This window comes from Capsicum annuum, chromosome 5 (assembly GCF_002878395.1).
Source record: "Capsicum annuum cultivar UCD-10X-F1 chromosome 5, UCD10Xv1.1, whole genome shotgun sequence".
Lineage (NCBI taxonomy): Eukaryota > Viridiplantae > Streptophyta > Magnoliopsida > Solanales > Solanaceae > Capsicum > Capsicum annuum.
Genome location: NC_061115.1, coordinates 7,591,107 through 7,616,840, shown reverse-complemented (window position 1 = coordinate 7,616,840; position 25,734 = coordinate 7,591,107). Strand labels below are relative to the sequence as shown.

The window sequence follows — 25,734 nt, the reverse complement described above, 5'->3', positions numbered from 1 at the left end:
TATCTCAATTTCTCAAAGGTTGATGTTGGCAATGCTTTAGTGAACATATCAGCTAGATTATCGCTTGAACGAACTTGTTGAACATCTATTTCACCCCTCTTTTGAAGATCATGAGTAAAGAATAATTTTGGTGAAATGTGTATGTGTTTTGTCCTGTCTCCTTTGATGTATCCTCCTCAATATTGTTGTCTTCATACAATATTGTTGGAATATTCTTCTTCAAAGTAAGGCCACATATTTCCTGAATGTGTTGAGTTACTGACCTCAACCAGAAACATTCTCGACTTGCTTCATGAATGGATATTATCTCTGCATGATTTGAAGATGTGGCAACCGTGGTTTGTTTTATTGAACGCCATGATATAACTATACCTCCATATGTAAACAAATAACCTGTCTAAGATCAACCTTTATGTAGGCCAGAAAAATATCCTGCATAGCCAATTAATTATGAATCTGACTTATTTGAATAAATAATCCCATATCAATAGTTCCCCGGAGGTATCTAAATATATGCTTAATACCATTCCAATGTCTTCGTGTTGGGGAAGAACTAAATCTTGCTAATAAATTTACAGCAAAAGATATATTTAGTTGTGAATTACTAGCAAGATACATTAATGCCCCAATTGAACTAAGATATGGTACCTCAGCACCAACAAGTTATTCATTATTTTCACGAGGTCGAAATGGATCTTTATTAATATCAAGTGATCTCACAACCATTGGGGTACTCAATGAATGTGCTTTATCCATATAAAACTTCTTTAAAATATTTTCAGTATATGTGGATTGATGGACAAATATTCCATTTGTAAAATGTTTAATTTGTAGACCACTTGTCTTTCTGAGGTCTTTCATTTCAAATTCCTTTTTCAAACATTCTATTGTCTTTGGAAGCTCTTCAGGAGTTCCAATGATATTCAAATCATCAACATATACAACTATTATGAAAAATTCTGATCCAGACTTTTTAATAAAGTCACAAGAATAGATTCGGTCATTTTTATATCCTTCTTTTAATAGGTATTCGATAAAGCGATTATACCACATGCGTCCTGATTGTTTTAATCCGTATAAGGATTTCTGAAGCTTGATTGAATAATTTTGTCGAGAATTTTTATACGCATCAGACATTTTGAATCGTTCAGGGATTTTCATATAAATTTCATTATCTAATGAGCCATATAAATAGGCTGTGACGACGTCCATCAGATGCAAATCAAGTTTTTCACGAACTGCCAGATTAATAAGATACCTGAAGGTGATTGCATTCACCACCGGAGAATATGCCTCCATATAATCAATGTCAGGCTTTTGCAAAAATCCTTGTGCAACAAGTCGTGCTTTATATCTTATGACTTCATTTTTCTCATTTCTTTTTCGCACAAAAATCCATTTGTACCCCGCTGGCTTTATACCTTCAGGTGTTTGGACTATAGGTCCAAAAACTTCGCGTTTTTCAAGCTAAGTCAATTCAATCTTGATTGCATCTTTCCATTTTGGCCAATCATTTCTCTATCTGTATTCTTCGACAGATTTTGGTTCAAGATCCTCATCTTGTTGCATTATTTCATTTGAAACATTATAAGCAAACACATTGTCGACAATTATATCATTTCGATTCCATATTTTTTCTGATGAGACATAACTGATTGAGATCTCTCTATTTTCATTATTTTCAAGTACCTGAACCTCTTCTGAGGTTTTATCAATTGTTATGTTTTGTTGCTCTCTTTGAGTAGCTTCCTCCATATTATGATTATTTTGATCATTTGCTCCTCTTCTTTTTTGACGATTTTATCTTTGAAACCGATTGGTCTACCACGTTTTAAGTGTGGTTTAAACTCATTTGCAGTAGTCAATTGTCCTAGCGGAACATTAACTTGAATAGGAGTATTAGCAGCTGGAATGTGAGATTTTGTAACTCTTGATAAGTCAGTGAATACATCTGGCAGTTGATTTGCAATATTTTGCAAATGAATTATCTTTTGAACTTCTAGTTCATATTTATTTGTACGAGGATCTAAGTAAGATAATGATAATGCATTCCAGTCTATTTCCTTTTCCAACTGTTTATTTTCTCCCCCTAATGTTGGATATATTGTTTCATCAAAATGACAATCAGCAAATCTTGCTGTAAATAAATCTCCAGTCATAGGTTTTAAATATTTTATAATAGAAGGAGATTCATATCCAACATATATTCCTAACCTTCTTTGAAGACCCATTTTTGTGCGTTGTGGTGGAGCAATTGGAATATATACCGCACATCCAAAAATTCTTAGATGGAAAATATTTGGCTCTTGACCAAGAGTCAATTGTAATGGGGAGACTTTTTGATAACTTATGGGCCTTATCCGCACAAGAGTTGTTGCATGCAAAATAGCATGACCTCATATCGAAATGGAAAATTTTGTTCTCATAAGTATTGGTCTAGCTATTAATTGGAGGCGTTTAATCAATGATTCAGCTAGACCATTTTGAGTATGAACGTGTGCAACCGGATGTTCAATTATTATTCCAGTTGATACACAACAATCTCTAAAAGCCTGGGATCTAAATTCACCTGCATTATCAAGACGAATTATCTTTATTGTATAATTTGGAAACTGTGCTCTTAACTTTATTATTTGAGCAAGTAATCTCAAATATGCCAAATTACGAGTTGATAATAAACACACATGTGATCATCTTGTAGATGCATCTATTAAAACCATATAATACTTAAATGGTCCGCATGGAGGGTGAATGGGCCCACATATATCACCATGTATACGTTCCAGAAATACAGGGGATTCAATTCCCACTTTCATTATTGATGGCCTTGTAATTAATTTGCCTTGAGAACATGCAACACAAGAGAATTCTTTAAATTGAAGAATCTTCTGGTTCTTCAATGAGTGTCCATATGAATTCTCAATTATTTTGTGCATCATATTAGAATCGAGATGGCCCAACCAATCATGCCATATAATAAAATTATTTGAATCAGTCAATTTTTGATTTACTATGGCATGTGTTTCAATAATGCTAATACTTGTGTAGTATAAGCTTGAAGAAAGAACGGGTAATTTTTCAAGTATATATTTATTACTCGACATTATTGTAGTAATATAAAGATATTCATCTTTTTCATCATTGGTAGTCTCAATATGATAGCCATTTTGGCGACTGTCTTTGAAACTTAATAAGTTTCTTTGAGACTTACTACAATATAATGCTTCATCAATCATTAAATTTTTTCCTTCGGAAAGTAATAAATTAGCTTTTTCAGAGCCTTCAATTAATTTTGCACTATCACATATAGTATTAACATTGGCTTCTTTCATCACCAAATGAGAGAAATATTTCTTATCTTTTAGAATAGTATGTGTGTTAGCACTTTCTATAAGACATATATCATTGTAACTTATTTTGGATCTAATTGATGATTGGAGAATTTTCATATTCTTCAAATAAAAAAAAAACATACTATAAGAAATTTAAAAAAAAAAAAAAAAACTAACATAAGAAATATAGAAATTAGAAACACACGGTACAGAAAAACATAATTGCAAACAAAAGAAAGTAATAACTTTCTTTATAATTTATTCTCAACTAAGGTGATCAGTTCTTCAATCAACGTCCTCATAAAAATCTTCAGCTTTCAAATGGGTAATATTTGAAAGGACCTTAAAATCATCATCATTGTAAGCAAGATTTGCCTTAACATCATCATGTGTATATGATGGACCTGCTTCATCATTATTACCGAAAGGTCAAGTGTACTTCCACATCATTTTCTTTTCTTTTAAGGGAATCTTGATAAAGCTTGACAAAATGATCAAGCGTACGACAAGCACGTGCCCAATGACCTTTCATGCCGTATCGGTGACAAATATTAGCTTTACCCTTTGAAGGATTATTTTGAGAACCTTTATTATTCTCTTGTTTATTTCCATCATTATGATTTCTTCCTCTGCCATATCCTCGTCCACGTCCACGGCCATGGCCTCGACCACGACCGCGATAATAATTTTGCCTTATTTCAGGCTGATCATATGCTGCTACAACATTCGCTTCAGGGAATGGAGCAGATCCAGTGGGACGAGCTTCATGATTTTTCATTAACAGAGTATTATTCTACTCTGCCACAAGTAGACATGTAATCAATTCAGAATATTTCTTAAATCCCTTTTCACGATATTTTTGTTAGTAAGTTCAATATTATAATTATGTGGAGAAACCAAAGAGAGAATTTGACCAAAAATAACCAAAGAGAGAGAGTTTGAATGTATTAATCTTTCACTTGCTTGCTTAATTTCATTATAAGACATGGTTATTTATAGGCCATGCATAATAATATTTTACAAATGGGTGGATAAATTAGGCCATCAAAGGTGGAGGAAATAGTAAAAATCCACTTAAAAAAGAAAGGTAAAATGGCCACTTAGAAAAAAAGGAGGTTAAATGAATATTTATGTCATCCATATATTCACAATATTTTTTAAATTATTCTTTTTTTTTCTTTTAATATAATTGCTTAATTTACACAATACGAATTAGAGCAGTGGAATAAGATAAAATATGATATAATTATATATTTATTTCAAAGTTTTTAGTTTTTAAATGCCTAATATTTCAAGTATATTGAGTTTGGCAAAACGATTAATATTTAAGATTCCAGGTGATTCGTATTTAAACCACCCCAAAAAAAAAAAAAATATGAGCTAGTGGTAATTGAAAATTTGCCTTGCACTTCACTTTCTCTTTAAGGTCGTCTTATATTTTATTCGAAAGTTTCTCTTTTTATTTTTAAAAATTTTGCAAATATTATTTTAGGTAAATCACTTTTCTGAATAATGCTAGATTCAAATTTAATATTTGCTAGATTGCTCGATTTTATAGTAAAAACATATGACTATCATTAAAATAACTTGTAATATCTTAGATTGTAGTTTGATAATTTTTTCATAAGATATTCCTTTTGCTATCTTGATCAAATCTTACCTAATAGGTCCATAAATTACAAGACAAACAACGAAAAAAAAAAAAAGAGGTCATCTATTAAATAAAAATTCTAAAGAAAAAACTAACTATTAATTCTTTTTTTTATCTTGACTATTTATAACTAGTTAATTAAGAAGTGTCATTTTGATGCAGTCAATGATTCTACAGAGGTTAAGTCATCGTGCATGGAAGTAGCCAGGCAGATAAATTAGAACGTCCTATGAGGTGGAACCAAAAAATTCTACACGTATGAGACAGATAGATGGTATGGGACGAACGGTTTCTTAAAGAGCGAAGCCGATCCTATAGTCATCTTCTTTATTCGAAAAATGAACATTATTGGAAAGGATGCTAGTTGGCTCGCCGAGTTAATTTCAACTTATAAACACAAAGTAGTTAAAAATCAAAGAATTAGTTAGACCAAATAGATTGTTGCAGAATATCATGGATTAACTAGCGTACAATCACATATAAAATGAATAAAGTTAGAAATTGAATTTCTATGAACACAACCAAGTAAATCAATAGAGGTAGTAAAGGATGTGCAAAATTTCGATCAAGATGATAATGCTGGTGCATCTGTGGAACAACATCAATACCGTATAGCAATCTAACCAGCAGAGCGAACAGAGTGATCAACTTACCATCAAAGGGTAGTCCGGTGCACTAAAGCTACCTCTATACGCAGGGCCCGGAAAAGAACCCACAACGTTAATACCACATAGCAATCTAACTATCAGAGAGAACAAAGTGATCAACTTACCATCAAAGGGCAGTGCGGTGCACTAAAGTTACCGTTATGCGCAGGGTCAGGGAACGGACCCACAACATTAATACAACATAACAATCTAACTAGCAGAGCAAACAAAGTGATCAACTTACCATCAAAGGGCAGTCTGGTGCACTGAAGCTCCCGCAACGCGCAGGGTACGAGAAAGGGCCTCACCACAAGGGTGAATTGTACGCAGCCATGTCTTGCATTTCTTTCAGAGGGCAGAGGCTGTTTCCAAGGCTTAAGTCCGTGACCTCCTGGTCACATGGCAACAACTTTACCAGTTACTCCAAAACTCCCGCTCCTTCAATGTATGCAAATGTAGTCGATGGGAATCACCTTAGTTAGGGAAAATTTGTGAAATTTGCTTCGTTAGTTGCAGAGACCTTTAAATGTGCTCGAGTCTAATAACTACCCAGAAGCTTCTTCGAGTACATAAGCAGATTCAACGGATTGATGTTATGAGGGAAGAAATCATCGAGTCTCTTGACATACAGGAAATGGAGCAGATCTGCAGATGTCTAGTGTTATACATTCGAGTCGTGTGGTAGCATTGTGTATGCATTTGCATTTCATCGCGACACTTAATATAAGTTTTTTAGTGTAGTGAGTAGATACATGGTGTCTAGGGTAAAAGAACATTGGCGGGCAGCCAACAAGTCTATAGAAGTCTAGGCACTGCTAAACTTAATTAGTATGTGCAGTACTCAATAGAGCCCTTGTAAGGGCAAAGGGCGTTAGGATCGATTCGCCTTCACACACACTAGATCTGATGGAAAGTATCAAGAGAAAAATGAAAAAGAGAGAGTTCGTGAGTAGAGAGAGAGAAATATTTCATGGTAATACCCCGTAGGTAAACTCCACGGTGGATGGGCTAGTTATATTAATGATTTAGGCTATTTATATTAATGATTTAGGGTATGAACTGTGTGAACATTAATATATAAACTGTACATCACATATTAATCAGGCTCCACACCTAACAATTCTCCCACTTGGAGATTGATTCTGTCATCCAAGAATTACATTTTCAAAAAAATAAAAAAATATCCCCCCATCATCAATATCTTCGCCGCACCGCAACATCTGTAGACAGAACTACAGAAGACCAACTAAGATTTTGCACAACCTTAGTTTACCAACATCAACACATTTTGTCAACATGTCTACTAGATTCTTTGCACCCTCTATCTTCTCCAAACATATATCACCATCTTCCACTGCCCTACGAGTGAAATAGTACCGTCTTCTAATGTGTTTTTTCTTCGAATGATAGACCGGGTTCTTCAACAACTAAATGGCACTCTGGCTATCTGTGTAAAAAATCTTCTCACGCTGCTTCTTTGCCAGTTCTTCCAGATAATCTGCCAACCATATCATTTCCTTTCCCGCTTCAGCTCTTGCCACATACTCAGCCTCAGTATATGAAAGAGCAACACACTTCTGAAGCCTGGAGATCCAACTCACTGCTGTACCACCTATGGTGTAAATGTATACGGAAGTGCTCTTGCTCGAGTCCACATCCCCACCAAGATCAGCATCAACAAAACTTTGCAAAATCACTTCGTCATTGCCAAAATAAAGTGAAGTACTGGATGTACCTCTCAGATATCTTAGAAGCCACTTCACAGCTTCCCAATCTTTCCCGGGGTTTACCATGTACTTGCTAACAGCTCCCACTGCATGTGCTATGTTAGGTATAGTGCAGACCATAGTGTACATCAGACTCCTAACTACAGAAGCATATGTAATAAGTGACATGTTCTCTCGCTACTGAGTTGTCTTCGGCGACTACTCCTTTGACAATTTTATGTGATTTGCCAATGGAGTAGTCCTGGGTTTAGCATCATTAACTCTGAATCTGGCCAGCACCTTCTCAACATACTGCTCTTGAGATAGATTCAAAGTGCTAGTAGATTTATCCCGAGAAATCCTCATCCCAAGAATCTGCTTCGCTGCACCTAAACCTTTCATCTCAAACTCAGAAGACAGACTTGCCTTCAAAAAGTTATTTCCTTCATACTGAATCCTGCAATTAACATATCATCCACATACGAGAGTAAAAATACATAAGAATTAGTATATTTCTTCAAGTCAACACTGATCCTTTTCACGCCTGCAAGCCACTCTTGCTCATAAAGGAGTCGAACTTCTTGTACCACTGCCTAGGTGCTTGCTTCAGCCCATACAAGCTCCTGTTGAGATTGCACACCATGTGTTCCTTTCCTGGAACTACAACCCCCTCTGGTTGCTGCATATAGATTTCCTTATCCGATTCTCCATGTAAAAACACAATTTTTACATCCATTTGCTCAAGATGCAAATTCTCCGATGCAACAATGGTCAATAAAATTCGGATAGTAGTTAATTTCACAGCAGGAGAAAATATTTCAGCATAATCAATACCTTTCCTTTGTGAATAGCCTTTAGCTACTAACCGAGCCTTGAATGCCATCTGGTTCTGCCTTGATTCTGAACACCCACTTGTTCAACAAAGCTCTCTTCCCTACAGGTAACTCAGTCGACATCCACGTGTTATTCTTCTCAAGTGAGCTTATCTCATCATCCATGGCTTGCTCCCACTTGATTGAATCCTCCACCTGCATGGCCTCAGCAACAGACTGTGGTTCTCCTTCATCAGTTAACAACAGATAATGTAATGATGGTGAATACCTATCTGGTGCTCTAATGGTCCTGGATGATCTCCTCCAACCCTGCTCAGGTGTCACTTGCTCTACCTCTAGTTCTTCAACAACAGTCTCTGGAGTTTGTTGAATTTCTGTTGTAACATCATTTGGTGTACTCTTCGGCAACTTAAGCTCAACTTCCACTTGCTTTGTAGTATCTTGAACCTTTTGCTCTTTGTCCTTGTACAGGACATTTTTATCAAATGTCACATCACAATGTCTTAGGATCTTCTTGTTCTTGTCATCCCAAAACCTGTACCCAAACATGTCAGAACCATAACCTATAAAGTAGCACTTTATAGCTTTAGCATCAAGCTTATCTCTCTTCTCTGGATCAACATGAACATAAGCAGTGCAATCAAAAGTTCTCAAGTGTGACTACTTGAGTTCTTTTCCTGTCCGTACTTCCTCCGAAATCTTGAACCCCAGAGGAACTGATGGTACCTTGTTGATCAAGTATGCAGCTGTACTCACAGCATCTGCCCAAAATATCTTAGGCAGCCCACAATGTATCCTCATGCTCCTTGCACGCTCATTCAATGTTCTGTTCATCCTTTCAGCAACTTCATTATGCCTTACCTTCTTGGGGACTATCCTCAACAATCTAATTCCCTCAGCTTCACAGAATTGTTTGAATTCTGACTTGTCATATTCTCCTTCATTATCAGACCTCAGGCATTTGATTTTCAAACCAATCTGATTTTCAACTTCAGCTTTCCACCTCTTGAAAGTAACAAACACATTTGACTTGTGTTTCAAGAAGTAAACCCACAGTTTCCTGCTGAAATCATCAATGAAGGTGACATAAAATCTGGATCCACCAAGTGATGAAACAGGAGATGGTCCCATACATCTGTATGGACTATTTCCAACTGTACTTTCTTCGGCTCTCTCGCAATCTTCGTGAAGCTTACTCGTTTCTGTTTGCCTATAACATAGCTCTCACAAAGACCCATATCAACAGATTTTAACCCCTCTAAAGTTCGTTTTGCATCCAACATCTTCATTCCTTTGGTACTCATATGTCCAAGTCTGTATGCCACAGACATGAACCGGACGCAGCCTCAACAAAAATATCTCGGATTTCATCAAACTTCAGTTTCTCAGATCCACGGGAACTACTAATCACAGCAACAATGGTATCCCAAGACTCGGGCAGAGATGACATCAAAATCAATGCTTTAATTTCATCTTCGAAATTAATATTCACAAAACACAGTTGACTAACAATCATGTTGAACTCATTTGTATGATCAGCAACAGATCCATTCTCAAACATTTGTAAATTGAACAATCTATGCATCAAATATACCTTGTTCATCGCAGATGTTTTTTGTACATATTTGATAGCGCCTTCAACAGATCTGACGTGGTCTTCTCCTTGACGATGTTGAATGCCACATTTCTCGACAAGGTCAACCGGATCAGCCCTAGAGCTTGTCGATCCTTGAGCTTCCACTCCTCCTCCTTCATAGATTCCGGCTTTACCCCGGTCAAAGGTTCGTGAAGATCTTTCTGGTACAGATAGTCTTCGATCTACATCTCCAGAAACCAAAATCGGATCCATCAAACTTCTCGATTCCAAGCTTCAAACCATCCATCTTCAGTGATCGTGTGAATCTCCTAAACTCTGATACTAGTTGTTAGGATCGATTCGCCTTCACACACACTAGATCTGATAGAAAGTATCAAGAGAAAGATGAAAAAGTGAGAGAATTTGTGAGTAGAGAGAGAGAAATATTTCATGGTAGTACCCCGTAGGTAAACTCCACGATGGATGAGCTATTTATATTAATGATTTAGGATATATACAGTTACACAGAGAAATGAGAATAAGTGCTACAGTGCCTCAAACATTAATATATAAACAGTACATCATATATTAATCAGACTCCACACCTAACAGAGGGCCTCTCTCCGATTTACATATCATAAGTAGAATCCGGGGGAAGGGTTGCATTCCTCGTGTGACATAAAAGACAACAAGAACAACAACATACCCAGTATGTTCCCACCAGGTGGGGTCTCAGGAAGGTAAGTGTACGCAGCCCATACCACTACCTTAGAGGTAAGATAGAGAGATTGTTTTCGATAGACCCCGGCTCAAGGTAAGACAATCTAGACAAGGAACAACAAAAGAACAAGATACAATAGAAATTCCCACACCCAATAATACCATAGACAAGAATCAATATTCACCAAGTAATATAACAAATGATACAACATTCTAAAATGATACTAGTAATACAGCTACTAACACGGATAACAAAGTCCTCCTATCTACTAGCACTGGCGCACGCGCTCCTACTATCCTTCTACCCTAATTCGCCTCCTCCACACCTTTCTATTTAGCTCCTCTACACCTTTCTATTCAGGGTATGTCCTCAATAAGCTGAAGTTACTTCATGTTATGTCTAATCGCCTCCCTCCAATATTTTTTCAGTCTACCTCTACCCCGCCTGAATCCATCGCTACACAATCTACCTAAATATAACTTAAGGTATAAATCTCAAATAGACAATCTACCTTAATATAAATCTCAAATTTTATGGCTCAATTGAACATATAACTTATATGACTCACACGAATATAACTTTACCTTTACACTAAGATTGAACATATAACTTATATGACTCACACGAATATAACTTTACCTTTACACTAAGATTCCAGCCACCGCTAGAAATTATCATACAAATGCGCAAAAAGGGAAAAACAGTTTAATTATCTGTTCAGCAAAACAGAAAAAAGACACAACTCGATACATTATACACAGGGTCTGAAAAAACTATCTGATCATAAGAATCAGTTATACACAGCCTTATCGTGCATTTCTGCAGCTCAACTTATTTGGGCCAAACACTAACTTTTCTTTTCTCATACTTCAAATAAACACAATTTTATCGTTTCTCCAAGATGCATTCATTCAGTGAGTAGCATTAAACAATAATCAAAAGTTTATCATACAAATGCTCAAAAATGGGAAAAGGTTTAATTATCTGTCAACAATGTCCATACACTAAAAGTCTCGCCATGCACAGAGTTCGAGAAGTATCTACGCACAGAGTCTGTTCACAACTTTACCATCAATTGCTACGCAGCCTTACCATGCATTTCTGCAGCTCAGACTTATTTGCAATAATGAGAAGTTTATCATACAAATGCTCAAAAATGGAAAAAGGGTTAAAATTATCTGTCAACAAATAGAAAAAAGTACAGGTCCATGCACTAAAGCTCTCGTCATGCACAGACTTCGAGAAAGTATCTATTCACAAAAGTCTGTTGTATGCAACTTTACCATGCATTTCTGCAGCTCAACTACTACCCATCTTACCGTGCATTTCTGCAGCTCAGACTTATTTAGGCCAAACACTAACTTTTTCTTTCTCATACTTCAAATAAACCGCAGCAACAGCAGCAACAAAATAAATCTGAATAAACACAATAGCAGGTGTATGATAATTTATCACACTTTTACCAGTAGCAAGTTCCACCAACAACAATGCAGTTAATCCAAGCATAGCTATCCTTCCATTAACTCTTTCTGAATAGGAACTAAACCCGAACTCAACTTTTAGTCCTTCAGATACAGGTTCCTTTAGAGGAATTGGTGGTAGAAACACACTCGACGACCCTGATCCTGACTCGCTCTTTCTGCCTTTGCGAGTCTTGCGGGCCTCAGCTTTCCTACCAGTTCCGCTACGGTAACGTAGACGGACCTGGGAGAGGCGGTTTTCAAAGCTGTCGGGATCGGAGGTGGAGGAGGTGGTGGTTCGTTCTTCTGAAGATTCGGAAGGTGAGGATTCTTCCTCTGTAGTGGCGCGTGGAGTAAGAAGCATTTGTATCTTAATGCACGTATTTAATTTGCTCGGAGCTGCCAGGAACTTGAAGGGTGATTTTGTAAGCTGCAGAGTTGAAGAAGTTAATGTTGCCATTTTTGTTTGGGAAGTTTTGAGTGACTCTGGTTATGGTTAGTTAGATAAGAGGCTTTCTTTTTTTTTTTTTTTGGGAAAAAAATAAATATAATTTTTTTAATTTATTTTTCAAGTATTTTTTGTGAAATTTGTGGTTCTTTTTATTTTGTGGTAGAATTAATTTTAAAAAATAATATTTTTTGGAAATGAAATGAGGAGGAAAAAAGGCATGTAGGGGAAAAAGGTGTCTCATTATCAACCACAAATGTCTTATTCGCTATTCAAGGATAAAAAATGCTTCCTTCATTTTTATTTTTGATTTATGGTATTGAGCGCTAACTTGAAGTTTTGATCCTATTTATTGATAATGATTTTTTATTTAGAAGGTTTGCTCATGTGTAAGTGGGAGTCAAAAAAATTCAAGATCGTCTATTTTCAAGATTATTAAGTGTGATTTTTAACTTCAATAGTTGAGACGATATATCAAACACTATAAAAAATAGTATCATTTAAAAATTAAAATTAGCTTGTGCAATTTTATTGACTTATAAGGTGCTAATATGGATTAGATAAACAACTTTAGTCATAGCATTGTTGTATAATGAGTGAAGTACTAAAAGAGAACGAGGTATATGTAAAATAATAATTTGAAATCTAATATTTTAAAATATTAATGCAGAGTTAGCAAAATATAAAATACAAAGAAAGATTCATAAACTGTTACACATTCATTTTGAGCTCTTTTTTTTTTAGGGGGGGAGGGGTATTTTAACTTATTGATAAAACTATTGTGCAAATTATGAATTCAAGCAAACAAAAGCTTTATTGCGTGGAACTGTCTTTTAAAAAAAAAAATTGACATTGAGTCATATAAATTTGAAATTTTCATGGACAACTTTAACTATTTCACTATTCAATAGTTGATTTCTACTCCACTATATGTGACCTAAGCTTGTTGCATACTCATTACAAAGTAAAAGTAATTTTGGATAATAGATAGATCTTATACCTAATTAATCCAAAAGATCACCTTCATCGTGACCAAATTAGTTTAGACAATCTTCTTAAGTATACTTGAAGAACAAAATTAAACTCTAATTTAAGAAATCATTACATAATTTGATCCAAAAGAAGCGAATTCAGAATATAATGTGTTATATTTTTCAGTTTGACATAACGACTTGTGGTTAATTCAAATTTTAGGGAACCATCAACTTCATCGAACTTTAAGATATTTAAACTAATGAAAAGTTCAAATCTATACAACTACTTTCTAGTATACATGATATTATGAGATATATTACAAAATAGTTAGGGATTGTTTAATTAGTTTGTTATTGGAAGGTGTTAAACTAAACCGATACATCTGCTCGTAAAAAAACATGATTATTCTAAAAGCTCATTTCTTAAATTCTATAAATATAAGAACTCTTTTGGAGTAGAATAAAAAAATATGAAGTATATCATCAACTTATCTTAATTAGTGGCAACAAATTAAAGTTCATATACACTGATTATGGAGTACTTAATTAGTACTCCATAATTATAGATATTTTATCCAAATTAAAGTTGATATACACCAAATTATTACCATATTAGTATAAATTTCGAGATATTACCACAAATTAAAGTTGATATACGCCAAATTATTACTTTAGTGTTATAAAAATCAAGATACTATCATAAGCTACGGTGGATATACACCTAATTAGTACTTTATTAGTATAAATATCGAGATAGTCACAAATAAACTCGATATACACCGAATTATTACTTTATTAACATAAACATTGAGAGACTATCACAGACTAAAGTTGATATACACCAAAAATTTTATTATCAGTATAACTATCGAGATATTTTCACAAATTAAAGTTGATATACGTCGAATTATTACCTTATTAGTATAAACATCGAGATACTGTCACAAACTAAAATTGATATACACCTAACTAATACTTAATTAGTATAAATATCGAGATAATCACAAATTAAAGTTGATATATGTGGAACTATTATTTTATTAATATAAACATCGAGATACTATCACAAACTAAAGTTGATATACACCAAGAATTTCATTATCAGTATAAATATCGATATATTTCGTAAATTAAAGTTGATATACGACCGGATTATTACTTTATTAGTATAAACATTGAGAAATTATCACAAGCTAAAGTTGATATGCACCTAAATGATGCTTTATTAGTATAAATATCGAGAGAATAACAAAGTAAAGTTGATATATGTGAAACTATTACTTTATATAATACAAACATCGAGATACTATATCACAGAATGTTGATATGCACCAAAAATTTCATTATCGGTATAACTATCGAGCTATTTTGGCAAATTAAAGTTGATATAAGCCGAATTATTATTTTATTAGTATAAATATCGAGATACTATCACAAGCTAAAGTTGATACACGCCTAATTAATACTTTATTAGTATAAATGTCGAGATAATCACAAATTAAAGCTGATATATGTGGAACAATTACTTTATTAATATAAACATTAAGATACTATCACAGACTAAAGTTGATATACACCAAAAATTTCATTATCAGTATAACTATCAAGTTATTTTCGCAATTTAAAGTTATATATATATATATATATATATATATATATATATATATATATAAAATATAAACATCGAGATATTATCACAAGCTAAAGTTGATATACACCAAAAATTTCATTATCAATATAACTATCGATATATTTTTGCGAATTAAAGTTGATATACGTCGAATTATTACTTTACTAGTATAAACATTGAGATATTATCACAAGCTAAAGTTGATAGACACCTAAATAATACTTTATTAGTATAAATATCGAGATAATCACAAATTAAAGTTGATATACGCGGAACTATTCCTTTATATAATACAAACATCAAGATACTATCACAGATTAAAGTTGATATGCACCTAAAATTTCATTATCGGTATAACTATCGAGATATTTTTGCAAATTAAAGTTGATATACGCTGAATTATTATTTTATTAGTATAAATATCGAGAAATTATACCTAAAGTTGATATGCACCTAATTAATACTCTCTCCGTTCGCTTTTGCTTGTCACTAATTTTCTAATTGAATTTCTACTTTTACTTATCATTTTTGACATATCAAGAGAAGACAACTTCTTTTTTTCTATTTTACCCTTAATATTAATTTTTTTTTCAAATTAATTTCAAGATACAATGTAAGCATTATTTAATAGGGATAGTATGGTAAAATAGTAATGTTATTAATTATTTTTCTTAATAAATATATTAATCCAAAATATAACAAGTAAAACCGAACGAAGAGAGTACTTAATTAGTATAAATATCGAGATAATCACAAATTAAAGTTGATATCCACCAAATCATTACTTTATTAGTATAAACATGGAGATATATTATCATAAAATGGCAGAAGACGCACCTTAGCTGCCTGTATTTGTCATGAGTTTGGAGGAAGCAAAATAAATGTTGATTTTGTTGTTCTTTAGATTTAGTAAAATTCTTATTTTACAATAAGAACTTCAAACGCATGTTCAAATTAATCACATGAACGATCAAATGAAGTTATAACTCTGTATTCACAATTTTGAACTTCGACAATAAGTTCAATCTAACTTATGAACATCAATAAAATGAAAATGAAGTTCAAATTATTTTCTGAAAAATAGCTAAATCAAACGTTTTGAAAAAGATGAAGATCAACAGATTCAAGTCTATCGAATTCATGGTGTGTGCTTAAGGAAATTATTTCCCTCAAGTATCAGAGGTTATGAAATATATCCTCGCAGGATAAAATGAATCACTTCGACATGATACCGGTACGTCAAACTCTGTCGAACTAAGAACGCATTCAACGATAGCAAATCACACTAGAGTTTTTTCAAGAAAGGAGAGTGTTTTTATTTCAAATTTCATGTTTCTAAGTGAGGAAAAAATCAGATATTTATAACCATCAAGGTATTGCTTCGTAAAGAGATTGAAGAGTTCAGAAAGATGCACCCCTTCATAATGGTGCAACTCTTCAGAAAAATTACAACCCATTGAAAAGGTCATAACCATCCAAACGGAAAAGGTGTTTATTCAAATTATATCCTTTCTCTTGGTGTCTTTTAAGAAAAAAACACTTATTTATTTTCCATCCACACCTCTTAAAAGCCTAACAAATATTTTTTCTTTTCATTTTGTATTCGATATTTGTATTGAATTACTAATTAATTTGCATTCATGTCACGTAAAGTCCATTTAAAAGAAAAACACTCTTTATTATGATATTTTTCATACTCTAAGTATACAACCTATTTCTCGAATTAAAAATTAAGAGATCCTATTCATCTCGGTGATTTGTTTTGTGACATTGAATGGTGAATTGAACAGATAAAGATTGGTAACCGTCAGCCAAACTTATTGGGAAAAATTTATAAAGTTGATGAGAAGACTTTTGACTTGAAGATTATTATTTTTTTTTTTTCGTGTTTTTTATGTTCATGCATGTATATTAATTAACAGAAAAAAAGTCATTCCCATGCACGTGATTGGGATTTGAATTTTGATGAAAAGTTGCCACATTGTTCAATCGAATTTATTATGAATTTTTTAGATAATAGCAAAGTCCGAATTTTCTGTGAGATTCAAAATTAAAAGAAGTGAACACATGTATTAGTTGAAGATGATTCAACATCTATTAAATATACAAAAAATAATTTTAATTATATATAAATAATATAATTTTTCATTGAAGGAGATTTAAATGAACTCCATGGCCATATCGGTGTTATCTAAAAAAGATTAGAAAACTTTAAAATATCTTGCATATGCACAGGATCATATGGTTTAAATTTGCAAAGGAAGAAATATATATACCTTTTTCATAACATCTTTTCAAATTAGTAAATTTTCTCAATGTTTGTGACCTTCGTTTGTTAGTAGATAGGGTAGACCTATAGCTAAATTTTTTATACTGATCAGATAATTAATTAAATTTGATGTAGATTAGGTATAATTGTATAGAAAATATATAATATTAGATATAATATTTAGAAAAAACATCCAGTAAGCCAAAAAGATAGCTAAGTGTTTTAGTTTTCAGGTAAAATCTTAAAACTTTGGATATCAAATGTGTGTTTTGAACCTTCTGTGCACCTATGACCCCTAAATTCTGGATCGGCCATTTAAAATAGGCACATTGATTTGGCTCCCTTTGACTATGTTAATTTTTGGGTGTGTTCGATATGAAGAAAAATATTGTTTTCAAGAAAAATAAATGAAATTTTTATTTAATCTTTTTATATTTGATATGTAAGCAAAAAAAATATGGGGATCTGTTCTACAAAGCTCTATTGAGCTAGAGTTGGAGCGGATGACATAATATCTATTTTTTTTTATTTTTTTTTGCATCTCATTTCTTTTGCTAAAATTTAACACCTTTTTTATGCTCATGAAATTGTAATGAATTAGTTTGAAGTAAGTTTTAGTTCAACTTGTTCGGAAATAAGAGTTTGAATTATGTGTGATAAGTTAAAAAAAAATAATTATACTAGTAATTTAGAGTACAAGATAGCTATAAATAATTATGCATAAGTGGAGACTTCTTATCTAAAAAAGATATTATAACGAACTTGCTACAACAATTTGTAAGAGAATTTTAGTAATTCAGTTGGCTGATTATATCAACTTTTATCTTACCGACATCATGTAATCCTTTCTCTTATTTTCCTTCCATACCCCTAATTTAAAAATAAAAAATGAAGAAAAAGAAAATACTCTACTCGTCACAAAAGTCAAACATCATGAACTAAATATGAGAAGGACTACAACTTATAATATTTTTCGTATAGTTTTCAAATATTTAAATTTTAAATTTTGAATATTAAATTAATCTACTTCTGAAATTTAGCATTGACCTTCGTAAAAGCGAAATGACAAGTAAAAAAGACCTAAGAAAATATTTGCATTAATTCCTTTTTCTTTTTACCATCGAAAAGTGACCAGCCTTTTTAACAATAGCAAAAGGCCTAGCCTATTTCTTGCTTGCCTAATTTTTTTTTTTTAACATATGTCAATGGGTAACTTTGTTTATGAATACAATTTTGAAGATAAAATTTGGTAGATGAGGGGAGCTAGCTAGTTAGAAGTTTGGTTTTAAAAGGGTCCAACTACTTGTAGCTTATAATTAATTTGTGACCAAACTACTCCTAATTTATTTGAAAAATTCGATTTTTCTAGATACCAACAAATTAATTAAAGCTGTTATAATAGGGTAAGTACATAGTTTGATTTATCAGTAACTTAAACTTTTGCCTTGTTTAGGATGATTCGATTCACCATCTTATAATATGATACTTAATTTTATTACGATTCACAGTCTTCATCGTTATGCCTCTCATTTATGTACTATATATAGTAAGGGGCCGTTTGGATAAGAGACACGTTATGCCAAGATAATAAGAGTGAAATTTAAAAAAAAAAAAACTACTTTCTAAATTTTATAATTGAAAAATAACTACTACTATCTTGAAGAATATAATTGGTAGTCCACTACAAATATTACTTAGTTCTAGAATCAAACTTTTATAATATTATTTACTTCTATAAAAATTGTAAGTGAATACAAGAAATCATTAATTATCTCTTTAAAAGGTCACTAATGAACTTTTTATATTAATTTAGTGCTGAAGAGGTTAAAAATATGTGGGAATTCACAATAGTGAAATTTATTTTGCAATAACTAAGAGGTTGTTAAGTTTATTAATGGGGAGGGGCTGCCAAACTATATAGATCAACATCATTTAATAGCATCATAAATTCTATTGTCAATGGGTATTATGGAGCAACAATAAATTGTCTATAAAGTTCAATTTATTCACATCTATATATAAATAAATAAAGAAAAACAATTAAAGCATTTGAATTAAATACTTACATATTTAAACCTAACACGTAAAACTACTTTTAGCTTAATTAGCGTCAATTGTATGGTCTTTTTGGGAGTTGAAATAAAAATAAGGCGATGAGATGATTGAGATTTTTTCACCTTTAATTAGACGCTTTAGATTTAAGCTTTAGGTATGAAAAATATCTTATTAAAAGTGTTACCTTCAAAAATGAATCCTACAATGCGTGAATCTTAATCAGTACGAACATTAGACATTGGTCAGAATTCAAAAGAAAAATAGTTGGTTGGTTAAAAGATACTCCCTCTATTTCAAAATACTTGTTGTGTCTTTTGTTTACTCCTTACAAAAATACTATTAATTAAGAGTTAAGAGTGTTTGATCTATTTATCTTTATTTATATCTCAAGATATAATTTCACCGTATTGAATATTTAATGGTCTATTCATGTTGAATAATTTTTTGTAATTATGTCTTAAACTTTTACAATATTGTTAATAAGAATAAAAGTTATATTAAGATGGATCAAGTACTCTCTTTCGAAAGTAAGTGATTTTTAATGCTTTAACACATTAGTTTAAAAAATAAATTCATAATATTAATTTTAGAAAGAAGATAATTTCATAGAACTTTTGTCAGATAATATGGCTTTGTAGCACTAATTTCTTTTGTAATTTATGATATTATACCTAACCTCCCTCATATTGATCTTCTTAAAAATGGACAAAGTGTAAATCTTTTTAACTAATAAGTAATAAATTAAATAAGTTGTTGCAAAAACAATAAAATCAAATATAAATTTATATTTTCTTCTCTCCGTATTTAAAATTAGATACTAATCTTCTAGAAATAATTCAGATATATATGAAGTATACATCAAGTTAATATATGTATGTCATGTATTTAAATTTAGAGATCATGTTATTTAATTATAATTAATTAATATGTATATTTTACTTAAGTTAATTACTTAATCATAATAAAAAAATATTAATTTAATGTATATGCGCGGGTAAATTTTTATTCATTTTTCTACACATATATTTCTTGCTTTAACAGCATATTACCATCCACACCTAAAAAATATGGAGGACTTATAAGAAATCTCCACGTGTCCCCCCACCCCAATTTCCACCCCTACCCAAGTAAACCAAACGTGTAGATAAAAGATTAGGAGACTTATAGGTCATCTCCACACCTTATGGTATTAAAATTCTTCCCATCCTTAACTATTCATCAAAGATATATTAGTTTTATACTAATATTTATTTATAATACTAATTAAAGGGATTGTTATCTATTTATATTAATACTTCAAAAGGGTATTTTTGTCATTAGCTAGCTCAATTCTCGTATTTCTAATGCAAAAAAATTTATTCTTAGTTCACGTGAAATAGTTTCTCCCATCGCATATAAATTCACTTATTTTGTAGTGGAAGGAGTAGAACGTACACAAATTTCAGTAAGGAATGTTTTATTATTTATGTGCAGTCGCTAATTCGATGTTGTGGTCTAATTAATGTTCAATGAAGTAAACATTAGGTATTAGGTTCAAATTACAATTGAGATAAAAAGAAACACTAAGTAATTCTTCCTTGGATCTGACTCCTCTCCATTTTTTTTATTTAATATTCCCTCCGTCCTAAATTACTCATCTCAAATTTTTTAATTTGATTTTTCATTTTACTTGTCTTTTTTTATTAATCAAGACAAGATAATTTTTTCTCCAATATACCCTTAGTAATTAATTATTTCTTTTACTAGCATTGAATTATTAAATCTTGAAAAATGTTACAAAATCTTTGGTAATCCTCTACTCCTAATTATCCATGCAAAAGGTGCTTTGGTATCAGTCATATAATAACTCAATTAATATTGAAATTAACAACAGGACACAATTAATAAAGATAAAATAGTAAAGATACATTATTAATCATTATTTTCTTAATAACCGAGTCATCTCACTTAGTGAGGGAGGGAGTATGATTATCAAAAAGTCATGCAATTCGTGAAATTAGTTAAAATGTTCAAGTTGCCTCAAACACTAGATATTTAAATAAATAAAAAAAGTCATGCAACAATTATTTTTCTTAACTAACCTTCTAACATGATAGTAGTACTAATTAAGATTATAATCTACCTATATTAGGCTGTCTGCTCTTTTAATTTTCTTGAAGCTAGCTAGACCAAACTTCACTAGCTTAAAATGATGATTCACTTGTTTTTCTTTTCTTATTCTATACACAAAATTCTCATCGTCATCATCTAAAAAAAAATAAAAAAATTAAAAAACCATAATTCAGTTGCCACACTATCTCCATTTTTTCATGCTATCCTTTTCTAGAGCTTTCTAATTTCCGTAATATCTGAATTCTCGATCCAAACATACTCATATATTTAGTATTTTTATCTTTTTGGGGTGGATAAATATACTAGTACTTCCAAAATATGTCAAGAATAGTTGCGCAAAATGTATCACCAGTAAGAGATTGCGTACCTCTTTATGATCGAACACAAACGGTAGAAATGTCGTCGCCGACGTTCGCTCAGCTTTTGAAAGACGTCGGAGATGTCTCTGGCGATGAAGCTCCGGTGGTTCTGACAATTGAACCACCGCCACCTCCGCCGCCGCCGCCGTCACCACCACCGGAGAAATCAATTCCGTTTGTATTATCCTTCAGTAACTTAACATACAGCGTAAAACTCCGCCGGAAAGTTGGTTTTACGGCGAGATCGGAGGAAATGCCGGTGATAAGGAAGAAGGTGTTACTGAATGATACCTCCGGCGAGGCGCGTGACGGAGAATTACTCGCGGTTTTAGGTGCATCTGGTTCGGGAAAATCAACGTTGATCGATGCATTGGCTAATAGGATAGCGAAGGGAAGCTTAAAAGGGACGATAAAGCTGAACGGTGAGCCACTGAACTCGAGGCTACTGAAAGCGATTTCTGCATACGTAATGCAGGATGATTTGTTATATCCAATGCTTACAGTTGAAGAAACGTTGATGTTTGCTGCTGAATTTCGTCTTCCACGTAGCCTATCAAAATCGAAGAAGAAAGGTAGGGTTCAAGCTCTGATAGATCAGTTAGGACTGCGTAGTGCAGCGACAACTGTCATCGGAGATGAAGGTCACCGCGGAGTTTCTGGTGGTGAAAGACGGAGAGTCTCAATAGGAATCGATATAATTCATGATCCGATTATACTGTTTCTGGATGAGCCAACTTCAGGCCTTGATTCGACTAGCGCTTTCATGGTGGTAAAAGTTCTACAGAGGATCGCGCAGAGCGGGAGTATTGTGATCATGTCGATACATCAACCAAGTTATCGGATTCTGGGTTTGCTTGATCAGTTGATTTTTCTATCGCATGGTCAAACTGTTTACAGTGGCTCACCGTTGAATTTGCCTCAGTTTTTCGAGGATTTTGGTCATCCAATTCCGGAAAATGAGAATAGAACTGAGTTCGCGCTTGATTTAATACGCGAACTGGAAGGTTCACCTGGTGGAACGGAGAGTTTAGTTGAATTCAATAGAACGTGGAAGAGAAATTTCAATAAGAGGTCTGAAACAATGTCTGTCACTTATGAATTGTCGTTAAAGGAAGCAATAGGTGCAAGTATTTCGAGAGGGAAACTTGTTCCTGGTGCAACAATGAGTGATACCGCTATGGTTTCTACTTATGCAAATCGTATATGGACAGAAATAGCAGTGCTGGCGAAGCGGTCTTTCACAAACTCATGGCGTATGCCGGAGATTTTTGCTGTCCGTTTTGGGGCAGTCATGGTCACAGGGTTCATCCTCGCGACCATGTTCTGGCGGCTTGATGATTCACCTAAAGGTGTAAGGGAACGCGTGGGATTTTTCGCTTTTGCCATGTCAACAACTTACTACACTTGCGCGGACGCTTTGCCGGTTTTTGTTCATGAGAGGTATATTTTCATGAGGGAAACCGCTTATAATGCTTATCGGAGATTGTCTTATTGTCTCTCTCACGCTTTAGTATCTATACCAGCTTTGATATTCCTCGCTATATCATTTGCAGCCCTGACTTTCTGGGCTGTTGGTCTAGAAGGTGGAGCTTCCGGGTTTCTGTTCTACTTTTGTGTTGTCTTGGCATCATTCTGGGCGGGGAACTCATTCGTGACATTCCTCTCTGGAGTAGTCCCCCATGTCATGATTGGCTATGTAATAGTCGTTGCATTACTGGCATACTTCCTCCTCTTCAGTGGATTCTTCCTCAATCGCGATAGAATCCCATCTTACTGGATATGGTTTCATTATTTATCGCTCGTGAAGTACCCCTATGAGGCAGTGTTGCAGAACGAGTTCAATGATCCCACTAGATGCTTCGTTCGTGGGGTTCAAATGTTCGATAATAGTCCACTTGGAGATGTTCCGAATTTGCTGAAGCAGAAATTGTTGGAAAATATTAGCAAGACGTTGAACGTAAGGATAACAAGTTCTACATGTGTGATAACAGGTGCAGATATATTGGTGCAACAAGGGGTAACCCAATTGAACAAATGGAATTGCTTGTGGGTAACAATTGCATGGGGATTTTTCTTTAGGATTTTGTTTTATTTTTGTTTGTTATTTGGAAGTAAGAATAAGAGAAGGTAAAAATTACAATAACCTAGAGATGATTATCATAATAATGTACTCAAAAAGATTCTTTTCACTACTTTTTTTTTGTTGGTATCTCAATACAAGTGTTTTTAATGTTGTTATTAATAGAATCTGCATGACTATAGTTTCATTGCTTTTAGTATGCTTCTTTTTACATTCCCTAAGTTAGGCTGTTACTTGTTATACAATTTACTCTTTTTAACTTTTATATCAGGGTAAGGCTATGTATTATATTATTTTTATTAAGAGTAAAATGGCACTTTTTTCTAGTTTTATATCTCAAATATCCACTGTTTTATTTAATTATCATCTAAATTAAACTAGTGACGGGCAATTCAATAGCTTATTAAGACGTTTGAAATACATTCTACAAAAATTATCTTTTTGCGTGTGTTGCATGCATTTCGTTCACCTCATGGGACATACCTGCGTCTCATGTTAATTAATATACACATTTTAAATTCGTTATGAAGAAAAATACTCATTGGAATTGAATAACAACATGCATATTTTTTTTTTCTTTTGTTCGCCTGATATTCAATATTTGTATGGGGTCTAGAGTACTTTAGATTTGTACACATAATTAATGCCTAACGAGAAAGTGCCTTTTTTCATGTTTGGGATTTAACCCGAAATCTTTAATTAAGAATAAAGAAATGTTGTCCATGTCATCACACAACTCCTATGTAACAACATGCATGTTTTAAACTTACACTCTTTGTCAACACCAACACTAGTACTCCACTCTTCTCCAACCAAATTTTCAAATATATATATTCACATGCATGTCTTGTTGAAGTGTTAGTTTTGATTTGCCATACTGAAATAGTACTAGTGGTTGTTACCAAGATTCTCATGTTTTCTTACCAATCACCCATTGAATTGTGATATAGGAAAAAAAAAATTTCACACCCAATATATTTATATCAATATAATTAGTAAATATATGACGTGTGTCATTATTTCGTTCAAATTAGGGTGGTTTTCTATCTTGTCCAAGAAAACCAAATTTTGAACCCGCCCATCACAGAGGAAGCAAGCTAGCCATTTCTTTACTTGTGTATGACTTGAACGTCTCATATTTTTTCGAAAAAAGTAATTTGATTGATGGGATTTGATATGAGATCGATAATCTCCATGAGATTGATATTTCAATCTTTCTTCTTAGAATATATTGACTTGACCCCATAAGCGTGAAGAGTTTCAATTGTATATATCTTCATTATTGCATATATATATAGAGAGAGAGAAGAGATCAGAAGCATGTAGTTGTCGGTAGACATGCCTATGTCTAGTAGAGTTTTAAGTTTTGTTGATATAAAATATTCTACACTATTAGGTAAATTTGACCTGTTATTATATAAAATATTAGGTAACCTGTAACAACAACAGGTCAAGTTTACGTGATAATGTAAAATATTTGTAAGCACAAAACTTAAATTCATCTGCTAATTACATAAACACACATGCATATAAATTATGTTTTTATTACCATAGTACCATTTGTTTGGATCCGGCTCGACTCGTCTCCATTTCCCTTCTCTTCAATTTCCTCAAGTTCTTGCTTGGATTGAAGACACATGTCATAGTTTAAAATTAATGGTTGAGATTTAATTAGTTAAATCACAATTTTAACCATAGTTATCTACTTTCATATAGTTTTTGCTTAAATATTTTTAACAATCCATTATATCTTTCTTAAATATATTAAACTATTTCTTTCTATCCTTCAACAATTTTCTGTCAGATTTTTTATTTTTATTTTTTGGCTAATGTTTGTCATTTTTCTTAAGCAATATTTTTCAAATAAAAAAATAAAAATTG

General features: G+C 32.8%; 3 protein-coding genes across 3 annotated transcripts; 1 reads left to right on the top strand and 2 right to left on the bottom strand.

The window, feature by feature from the left end:
- Nucleotides 1-3,617: 3,617 nt before the first annotated feature.
- LOC107853786 (AT-hook motif nuclear-localized protein 4) lies at nucleotides 3,618-4,110 on the bottom strand. The gene is made up of 2 exons (XM_016698774.2): nucleotides 3,837-4,110; nucleotides 3,618-3,736 (listed from the first exon to the last, which is right to left on the bottom strand). Exons 1-2 carry the CDS (start codon nucleotides 4,108-4,110, stop codon nucleotides 3,618-3,620), a joined length of 393 nt encoding a protein of 130 aa, XP_016554260.2.
- Nucleotides 4,111-11,623: 7,513 nt separating this feature from the next.
- LOC107853787 lies at nucleotides 11,624-12,655 on the bottom strand. The gene has a single exon (XM_016698775.2). The coding sequence runs from the start codon at nucleotides 12,384-12,386 to the stop codon at nucleotides 11,808-11,810; it is 579 nt and encodes a 192-aa protein (XP_016554261.1). The 5' UTR covers nucleotides 12,387-12,655; the 3' UTR covers nucleotides 11,624-11,807.
- Nucleotides 12,656-21,451: 8,796 nt separating this feature from the next.
- On the top strand, nucleotides 21,452-24,049 carry LOC107870265 (ABC transporter G family member 6). Its single transcript, XM_016716734.2, has one exon. The coding sequence runs from the start codon at nucleotides 21,733-21,735 to the stop codon at nucleotides 23,902-23,904; it is 2,172 nt and encodes a 723-aa protein (XP_016572220.2). The 5' UTR covers nucleotides 21,452-21,732; the 3' UTR covers nucleotides 23,905-24,049.
- Nucleotides 24,050-25,734: the final 1,685 nt, after the last annotated feature.

Bases quoted from the DNA above. Each gene is read 5' to 3' on its own strand.
- LOC107870265 (XM_016716734.2), top strand. From the start codon at position 21,733: ATGTCAAGAATAGTTGCGCAAAATGTATCACCAGTAAGAGATTGCGTA.
- LOC107853787 (XM_016698775.2), bottom strand. From the start codon at position 12,386: ATGGCAACATTAACTTCTTCAACTCTGCAGCTTACAAAATCACCCTTC.
- LOC107853786 (XM_016698774.2), bottom strand. From the start codon at position 4,110: ATGAAAAATCATGAAGCTCGTCCCACTGGATCTGCTCCATTCCCTGAA. The intron at 3,737-3,836 runs GTACGCTTGATC...ATGATGAAGCAG, and splicing joins TCATTGGGCACGTGCTTGTC to GTCCATCATATACACATGAT.